Source organism: Rhea pennata, chromosome 16, assembly GCF_028389875.1.
Source record: "Rhea pennata isolate bPtePen1 chromosome 16, bPtePen1.pri, whole genome shotgun sequence".
NCBI lineage: Eukaryota > Metazoa > Chordata > Aves > Rheiformes > Rheidae > Rhea > Rhea pennata.
In genome coordinates, this window is record NC_084678.1 from 7217361 (window position 1) to 7227533 (window position 10173).

A 10173-nucleotide genomic window follows, 5' to 3' on the forward strand; every position below is an offset into this window, starting at 1 on the left:
AGCACTAGATGCAATCAGCAGTGAGTTGACTGTGAGGGTCTGAAATGGTGTCACCAAACCAGAGATATCACTGGATGCATTACAGGCGGGTAGGACAGCTTCTCCTGTAGCAAAACAGTGCTGTTGGTGTCTTTTCAACAATGATCACGTTCCTCTCCTTGGGCATTCTGATGCTTTTCCTCTTAACTTCCCTATTGCTTACCCTCAACTCCTGCAATGGCAGGAGGGAAGGAATGAATTGAGGCATGCTCAAGAAGTATGAAAAAGTCAGGAGCAGCTGGTGGTCAGATGGCACTTCACCCCGACGCAAGGCGCCCGAGCTTTCTACAACTGACAGTGTTACCTACGTTCTCAGCATCTCTGGCACAAAGCCTGGTGATAAGCGGTGGAGAAAAAGGGTTACTCAGATCCCCGTAGAACCTGGACCGAACCGCTCGGCTGTTTTGGTATTTCTTCCTATCCTGCTCCAACAACAGAGTGATTTGATGGTGATGCACAGCAATGTCGCCTGATCTTGTTCCTCCCTCCCTTGTTATCTCAGCTGCTGCCTGTGACCTGTAGCTGGGGAAAGCTGAAGTAGGTGGGTATCACACACAGCCAAGGCTGGATTCTTTTGTATCCAAATCCTGCAACTGTTCTTTGTTTAATAGGTCTCTAATGCCTTTAGAAAAACAAACAAGGACAAGTCCCCCCAAACTTGCCTTTCTTAGCTTGGCTTTGGATTTGTTGTCTTCCTCTCTGTTAAAATCTTATACTTTGAAATGGCTTTGGGGAAGGAGTGTAAGATCTCAGCAACCAGAGATCCCTGAGAAGCCTTTCTGCAAAACTTTGGATGAAAAAGGTTAGCTGATGCTACCACTGCCTCTAGGAAGAGCAGGTGTTGGGAAAAATCTTCCTTGAAGCAAATCTCTTGACTCTACTGCACAGGAAAAAAAAAGAAGCTTCATTAAGAAACAGACCATCTGCCACTGTTCAGGTATGGAGAGGCAGCAGTTTCTAAAGCTAATGGTGCTGCTGAAATCTGACTGAATGCATGCAAGTGAAAACTGGGTCTCATTACAAAAGCGGTGAGTTTCAGAGGCTCCTGACTCAGTATTTGATTTCTAGCAGAACTTTCCTTGTGATTAGGACAACTATAGTAGACTCCTTAAAAAGCAGTGTACAGATTCAGCCTTCAAAGGCAAAGTCAGCAGACTTTAATAGTTTCTAATCTTAGAGTACATTTCATGCTAATACAATGCAGCTTGTTAGATATCCCACAGCCTCAGTGTTAAATTCAGATTTGTCACAGATGCTTCTTGTGGCCTTGTTCTACCTGGATTTCTACAGATACAAAGCCGAAGCTGAACTTCACACGCATCCCCCTGGCAAGGGCGGCCGCTGAAGCAGTCAGTGTATCCTGTGCATCCAGAAGGTAAGGGGGTAAATATTTCTCTGTTCAAATATTTTTCTTTTTTTTTTTCAATCCCCATTCTTACATGGGAACAAAGATAGCAACTCTAATTGCTGCTTGTGCCGCCAGTATGCTCTTGTGGCAACTCCAGGATCGGATGTTTGTTCTCCTTTAACAAACGAGACTAATGTGGCTTGCTTTCTTCTCCCTTGATTCACTGTAATCAGTCCTCTATTTCACCCTTTAAGATCACCCCTAAGGAACACAGGATGTAACACTGAAAGAAACTGTGGGGTATTATTAATCCTGGAATTATTCTGCCAATTCTCCCTGTGCTGCAACTGGCATGGTTCTTCTCAATAACAGTATCAAAAAGCAGAAGAGAACAAAACAGTCCTTGAACAGTCTTAAAATACGACTGATTCCAAGCCAGAGTTTATCAGCCCCAAGGCAGAGCGTGCCCTCTGTTGTGCACACAGATCCCAGCTGTAAACATCCTTTCAGGGAAGGAGATACTGGCACCTACTGGAAGACCAAACACACTAAGCTGAATATGTGTGAAAGAAACATGAGTATCCTTAGATATGAGAAAGAAGCAGATTTTGAATGAGGCAGAACAGGAGGGATGAACTCTCCTGCTGGATGTACAGGAGTGTTAGAGGGAAAGCACTAGGAAACGACCTCTGCGCGGCCATCCAACAAGCTTGGCTCCTGCCCGGAAAAACCTGCAAGAGCTCTTCCCTTTTTCAAGAGACTGTTGTACTCATAAAGGAACTACAACTACCCTTAAAGGGGTTTTGTCAGGAAGAGGTCATAGTGAAATCTCACAGGAGAATGTAAAGAGTTTGTCCTGAAAAATAAAACCAGCATTCCTGTCTTTTCTGCAGTATACTTGCTAAGTGTTAAAAACATCAGGATTTTGCCCTGCCTGAATTTGCAGTCTCTGAAAAAGAAAGCAGGATTTCAAATATAGTTTCCGCAATAACAAAGGTCAAAAGAGCAACTGCATCAAATCTCACCAATTCTTAATTAAATTAGCAAGTAATTTATGCAAATTAACATTTACAGATATTAACATACAAAGAAAAAAGTTACAGCAGCAAGATGCTGCATAGGACAAAATCAGTACTTAAAGCTTACTTTGCCCTTTAGACTGGACATCCCTCAGAGGAAACTACACAGGAAGGGAGTCCGCTTGCTTGGGCTGTGGGATCTGGAAGAACTGTCTGGTCTTGTCCTTCCATCAGTAAGGCTGCTGTCTGTACCTGATGACAGGCAAGGCTTCCTTTAAGTGCCTCTAAGCAAGAGCACTATGCTATGATTTTGAGGAACAAACAGCAGTCTCAGATAATTAAATATAACCTCTTCCAGACCAAAAACTGTTACTGTACTTTGAAGCCTGACAGAAGACTCAGGCCAGGGGGAACAGCAAAGTGGTTCTGTAAAACCCTGAAGGCTTCCCCAAGACACTTCCAGCTTAGGACTGGACAGTTACAGACCCTGGTTTGCTGATACTCTTCCCAAAGTGAAAATCATGCTGTCAGATTTCCCAAGATAGCACTCTGTCTTGATTTCAGAGTAGAGTTATGAAATATTTACTGTAGGAAACTTTATGTACCCTAGATATCCTACAGCCACGTGTTCTTCTGTCTGTATCTTTCTCCATTGCTGTGATACAGACATTGATGGTATTTCTTGAAGTGCTCAGCTTCTCAGGAGAATTGTAACACACTCACAGCAACATAATATTTTATTATTACAAAAAGTTTCTTCAGCAAACTGCTGCCTGACATCTCTATGTATTAAACATGAAAACAGCAACCAAACCAAACCTACAATTATAGGTTATTTAGGGTCTCAGCTGGTGATTCAGGTAAGTACAAGTATTTTCTTTCTCCTCCATCTATTCAGTTCCTTGATTTTCCTCCCACCCCTCCCAACCAAAGCACAACTGAGGAACAAACAGTTTACAAACTGGAAGCGGCAGCTCCCAGCCCCACTGCTCATTGTGCCAGTTGCTGCAGGAAGAGCCGATCACTGCATTACCACAGCCCTGGCAACAAAGATCTCTCACATTTCTTAAATTCCAGATGCTTCTCGTGCATCAAGGTTTGCTACCTGGCTTTTAACAGTCATGAGCGAAGAGTTAAGAGCGCATTTGCGATGCAGTCACATTAAATGCTTTGTGTTAATAAAATAAACATCTGCTCCCCCTCGCCCCATTGTCTGATGATGACAGCAGAGATGTTCACACTCATGCAGTCACCAAGGTCTAAAAAAGTCTAAACAGACCTGCTGTGCTTCTTCAGTGATGATTTTCAGGCATTAGATGCACTTGTGCTGGAAACAATGACTTAATGCAGCTTGTTTTTGCCAGAGCAAGTTTATACATTGGATTTGGGAGCAGAATTCAATGGGATTTCTTTCAGTTCTATCCTCATGCAGAGGTACTCTCCGATCACGGCCATGAGTGCTGTGCACACGATGTGCACTAGCCACCACGTGAGAGTTGTGGGAAAGTGAGAGTTGTAAATCCAGCAGCCTAGAAGATGGAAGAAGTGAACTGTGACTGTGAAATCCAGACACTGCTTTCCTCGTCGGATAAAGTACAGCAAGCCCAAAGCACTACAAAATAAAGACAAGAGGTTAACAAACAAACTGCTCAGTGCCTATGGAAAAGGGGATACAGTAACAGCTATCAGGAGGTGTTGATTATTTAGCTATTTTAAAATTTATTAAGTGTTCTAGGCACAGGCAGCTTCTGACCTTGCTCACAGCCACTGCAGCAAGATTTAAATGGCTTACAGCTTTTTAATTACATGACGGTAGGGAAATATGAGCTTTTTAGTTTAAAAATTCCTGCTGGGCTCTCTGCCTTATCTCTCCTAGTAATCTTTGCCCATTGGAAGAGGTTGATTACATTACTGTTTACAGATCAGTGTTTGCTGAGATTTATTATTTCCAACTTTCAGTAAAATCTCTCAAAAGTAGATCTCATTCCCAGCTGGGAAACTGAGGCAGTGAATGACTTAAGACAAGATGCAGAAAGTCACCTTCAGGGTCAACAATTCCTGACTGTCCTCCTCTCCAGGCAGGAGGGACAAGAAATGATCTGACCTCAGTAGAGAGGCTAAACCAGGTGCAATGCTTTCAGGAGATGTTTTGAAAATGACTTTAGGTCATGCTACTACTTATCATGTCATTCTAGTTAATTTTAATGTTAAGAAAGATCAAATACAAGACATGGGAGCTGTTAGAAACAGAGGAACACAGAGAGCTCCAGGCAGCTGCTGACTTACCAGGTGAGTGCATTGAGGACGAAAGCCATCATGGAGAGCCTCCCAGGTGGGGTCGAGAAGCCTAAAATCTACACAGCATCATCAGTAAGAGGCAGCAGCACAAACCACAGCAAGTCAAGCCTATCCCACGGCCCAGCCACATTGGGGCAGCCCTGCGCTTCTTTACAGTCCATCAGCACTTGCAGCAGTCCTTCGGGGCGGGGGGGGGGGGGGGGGGGGGGGGCTGCCTCTATACCTGACGGTACCTACGCAAACAGGACGGGTCTGTTTCTATATCCCAGAGCTCCAGCTATACAAGTAGGGGTCTGTCTCCATATGGGGCGACGGTTATTTCTATGAGAAGAGGGTCTGTCTTTGCGCCTGAGTATACCTATACGTGTGTGTGTGTGTGTGTACTGGGGGGCGACAGCTGGACAGGGAAGGGCCCCCTCTACCCGAGGCAGTCCCACCCGCTCACGGGCGCCAGCGGCTCCGTCTCCGTGCCGGCCTATACGACCAGATCCCATTCTGTCCTGGGGGAAACGCCTGTCTGCGCCAGAGGGGAACCTCCACGGAGGGAGGGAGGGAGGCAGGGCTGCCTCTGCCCCGGGAAGCACCGCCGCGGGGTCCCCGCGCTGTGCACGGGAGACGCTCGCCACAGGGGGGTCCCCGGGGGGGGGCAGGCCCGGCCCGGCCCCGCCGCGGCCGCCCCTCACCTCGTCGCTGAAGACCTGGTGGAGGGAGGGCGCGGTGCGGCCGAGGGCGCCGAGGAGGGCGAGCCAGAGCCCCAGGGAGCTGTAGTAGCCGGCCTGCAGCAGCACCATCTGCGCCACGATCAGCGCCGGGTCCCACACGTAGCTGCGGAACTGCGCCGCCATGCCCCGCCGGCCGCCGAGCGCGCCCCGCCGGCCGCCTAGAGCGCCGCCGCCGCCGCGCCGGAAGTGGCGTCAGGGGGCGGGGCGCGGCGGGGCGCGGCGGCGCCCCCTGGCGCGGCGGCGGCCCGGTGCGTTTCGGTGTGTTGCGTGCCTCGGGCGGCCGCGCCGTGCGGAGGACGCGGGGCCGGGCCGAACGGGGCCTGCTGCGCGGGGACCTTCGTGTCTCTCCAGCCCGGTCCCCGGAGGTTCTGAGCCTCGAGGCGGCTGTTGCCCAGTTCTTCCTGTTCAGGTTGTTAGCCTCAGGCCGCGGGGCACCACCGTGACGCCCTCGGAGCACCCTTGTGTTACGGGGCTGCTCCGGGTTAGGGCTCGGGGTGGGGAGAAAGTCTCTGTGGGAGTGTGCTGGTTTCTTTACACCTCGTGAAATGGCTGAGTGCCAGAGGCCCTCGCTCTGCCGTACCCCCTCTGTGATCCAGCTTGGGCTGAAGCTCTGTTCAGTGGCCTGAATAAGACTCCTTGCCAGCTTGGCTTCAGCCATGCGAACTGTCACTAGCTGAATGCTAAAGTCTCCAAGGCTGCAAGGGACAAATGAGAGTTCTGGAGATAAAACCTCAACTGGGAAGAGGAGAGAAGGAATACTAGGCTGCTGCAGATGGAAGAAGAAGTAAAGAGTTGCCACAAAGCTCTCTTCCGAAGGAAAGAGGGAAGGAGGCCAAGAGAAGAAGAAGGACAAGAGAGGAAACCAGCATTTATGGGAGACGGTGGAACGACATCAGGCATGTGGGTGTGGAATATTTCTGGCTATGGGAACTCAGATTATGATCTCTGACACTCTTATGACGTTTTTTCCATTTCTCTGTATGGGAAGTTCCATGTGCAACTTTGCTGCTAGTCTTTGCTTCCTTGTTCTATGAATGTCACTGTGCTGGTGCATGTTCAGCATGTTTTCCTCCCTATTCCCAGACCTCTTTGCTCCTAGAAAATATTGTGCAAGGCAGGGACTGCCCACTGGAAGTGAGCCAAAACTGTGAGTTTTGACTCAAGTCTTCAGAGAATTTATCTCGGAAGGAGTTTATCAAGCTTGGTGAGTGTAAAAATGAACATGGGGAAAATCCCAGGTCCTATCAAGGTAGTCTGCTGCCTGCATATTGCTGAGCATAAATTCTGAGACTCAATACTTCCTCTTTAACTGCTGGTAGAAATTGGTTGCCTTTCCTGAGATCTGCTGTGCTCACCTCTCAGAGGTATGCGAGCCACCACTTAGATAATTAATTTTCACTTTCATGTTGCCTTTTGAACCTTTGTAGAACAGACTTCTCTTCCCAGCAAAGTTTAGGTTATTTGATCACAGCAAACTGAAACTCTGAGCTAGTGCAACAGAAGTCTCTTTTGAGGGGGCAGGTTTAGCTCAGTTGGTTAGAGCGTGGTGCTGCTAATGCCAAAGTCGTGGGGTTCAATCCCAATATGGGGCTATGCTGAGGGTTGGACTAGATGATCTCCAGAGGTCCCTTCCAACCTAATGATTCTATGATTAGGATTGCTGGCCTAACTGGTGGGTATCCTTCCATAGCCAGAGTTTTCAGCACCAGTATTTCTGATGTATCCAATCACCATGGGATCACAAAATACCAGCTGGTGTTTTTGGTGGTGCTGACTTGAATTCCTTCCAAATTTGAGACTCCTCCCTGCTTGGTTGCTGCCCCATAATTGAAGGAATCAGCCTGGCAGCAGTCACATCAGACATGTATGAGTTCCAGCTGCCTCTTGCCCCATTCTGGGAATGTAACAGTATTGACATAGTGAAGAGATGTGGTGCAAAGACGTTTGTGAGCAGCGTCCTGGGAGTCAGCTGCAGCCTAGTTCACAAGTGTGAGCTCATTTCCTGGCAGACTTAGTGATGGCATGTTACATGTTCGTGTTTCTTTGTGTGCTTAATTCAGCTCTTCCTCCACTCCAGAGCTGCCACTTTTTAGGGGGCTGTCTCCTTGTCCTCAAAGAGAGGATTTTCTCACCAAGGGGAGCCCAGCCTCACACCCCTCCTCTGTGTGGGCCACCCTCTTAGGAGGTGTTTAAAATGGATCTGGAAAGGAAACATTTTTGGAGAGGGAAATAAACAGTGAATTTAAATTCTCCTTTTCTTCCTCTTAGTTCAGATAAAAGACAGAGGTAGCTATAGAGGGAAGATGCCTTAAAGGAGAAAAGGATATCAAAACACAAAGATTACGCTTTGAAGGCAGCACTCAATTTTGTTCTTCTGGCTTCTGATTAGAAGGTTCTTTTTCTAACCAGCTGACGATTTTGTGTTTTGTGCATGACACCTGCATGTCATGAAGAGCAGCAGGTGGGAGAAGAAATGGCAATATGCCCAGGACATATCAGATGCCCCGAGAATGTACCCAGATCACATGCAGACATCACGGTTACTTCTTTATCAGGGGATGGGATAAGAATGCCCTATTTAGCCAGGGATTCTTTCCATAAGAAATAGCTATATAGGAAAGCATTGTTTTTCCTTCTGAGGAATCATTGCCTAAACAGGAAGCTATTTATTTATGTGATCCATATTTTACTAGTTGATGTACAAAGGACGTTGCTAGCTGAACTGACCTTTGCTGGGATTCATCTCCCCCCTGCCAGACAGGTAGGGTTTGTGCTAAGGTGATCTTGGCTAAAGGGAAAGCAAGGATGAGATTATACATTTTCAGAATATCTCAGTGTTAAGGAGTTCAAAATGTGGGATAAGATTTTCACTGTGGTTTCTGTACCCATGCAGTACGCGGATGTGTTTTTCCAAAGAGCTCAGTGGGCTGAATGGACTTTGGGAGTTGAGATTTTTTTGAAAATCTAATTAAGGTTTCTTAATTCTAGCAAATCCTGTTCTGAGCTTATTTCAAGTCTGGCTGTAGGAACTGTGCTGAGCTTGGCTGAAAAAATTCATTTCCTGGCCAATAAATAGTAGTTATGATCTAGAATAGTCTAAAAGGGCTCTGTGCATGGCCTTCTCAGGATAACCCAGACATTTCTTTACAGTCATATAAAGATGTGATTCTCCTCATGCCCCAAATGAAGTCCTTGTACACTCCATTCTTCTTGCAGCATGTTTGTGTTACGTATGTGGAAATTAGAAGAAGTTTATTTTTGATGTAGGAGTTAGTTAGCTGTTCAGTATTGAACATAGGGTTGGGACTTAGGAACAATGGTGGCTAGCCCATTTTAACTTTTTTATTTCTCTGCCAACTAATTTTAAATGGAGAAGGGAATTGGTACACCTAAAATGCGAGAGTTCACAGCTCAGAACAAATTTGAGGCTCAAAATGCAGCTTTTTCTCCCACTTGCCTTATTTCTGGTAAAGTTTCAGTAAAATACATTTCAATTGCACATTCATTGTCTCTGGGATGAAGTGTCCTGTTGCTCTCGGAGAGTGTCATGTACCGGTGGTTTTTCTGCATTGTTCCAGAGCAGAATGTCAGCATTTTGATAGGGGACAATCGAAGGGCAAAATGAAGCAAGCTACTTTATGTCATGGGTTTGTAGAAGCAAGTTACAATCTTTGTGGCTACGTTTCCTCTCATATGGTTTCTCTTGAGATACTGTCACAGAAAGTTTGTGTGTGTGTGGCAGGGAAGTGGATCTACAGAATGCATTTTGAAAATGTCATTAGTATGTAAATTTGTTCTCAAGGTTGGAAAATACATTAGGGTTGAATTTAATTTTCTGTTTCCAGCTAAGCAGAAGCCAAAGATTTCTATTGGTTTGTTGGAAGGGTTGTGCCTCCAGGTCTGACTACTATGGGACTGTGGTCTCTGGGTCAAGTAGGCAAACCAGCCATTCTGTCAAAGCGGGGATGCTGACTGTGATCAGAAGTTCTCGTGGACTTTCTGTAAGAGCGAAGCTGGTGTCCTGTGCCTTACAGAGGGATTTTTTTGGTGGAAGGGTGTGTTTTGGGGAATATCTCAACCAGGAGGAGAACTCTTTATTGTGCTTGCTTCAAGAGGAAGTTAACAGGCAAAGTTACCAGTATTTGTAGCCACAATACAGGCAGCCCCGTTTTGAAGGTATCAAAGTGTCTTTGAGAGCTATGGTGGCTGCTTTACTGGGAAGGAATAAAGAGGGGTCATGGCCATGTGCACAGTCAAATATAGGTGCTTGTTAGAGGGTCTTTGCTTGAGGGTGCCTGTATGCTACTTGTTGGAGGAACTACACGTGTCATTATGGGGTGGTAACGGCCCAGGCTGGGATGTAGTTTGTGGGTGTAGTGTTGCCTGACTCAGGACCTTGTCACTCAAACAGCCCATGTTTGTGTGGGCAGTGCAGGTCAGGCAGGAGCAAAATGCTTCTGCTTTCAGGCTCCTTGTGCCGCTGAGGCTGTCTCCTATCTGGTAGATGCCACCATGGAGTGGTCCAGCCTTTGCCGATTCAACCCAGCCCATGTGCTCTTCTTCCTCTCCTTCTGCTGCCCACCTCTACTGGGTGTCCACAGCTGGAGACTCACTAGAGTTGAGCTCCTGGGCCACAAAAGAAGTGGCTTTTTATCAGTTACTCCTTGTGTGGTGAAGCAAAGGTAATAAGGAAGGGTAGTAATCCAGCCCACAACACAGATCTCTGCCTTGGGGCCTCGGTCAACTT

The 10173-nt window shown here is 46.9% G+C and overlaps 1 protein-coding gene across 1 annotated transcript; it reads right to left on the bottom strand.

Moving 5' to 3' along the window:
• Positions 1 to 3125: 3125 nt before the first annotated feature.
• SYS1 (SYS1 golgi trafficking protein) lies at positions 3126 to 5593 on the bottom strand. Its single transcript, XM_062589169.1, has 3 exons — positions 5388 to 5593; positions 4693 to 4760; positions 3126 to 4018 (listed from the first exon to the last, which is right to left on the bottom strand). The coding sequence occupies exons 1-3, from the start codon at positions 5547 to 5549 to the stop codon at positions 3778 to 3780; spliced, it is 471 nt and encodes a 156-aa protein (XP_062445153.1). The 5' UTR covers positions 5550 to 5593; the 3' UTR covers positions 3126 to 3777.
• Between the last annotated feature and the right edge of the window lie 4580 nt (positions 5594 to 10173).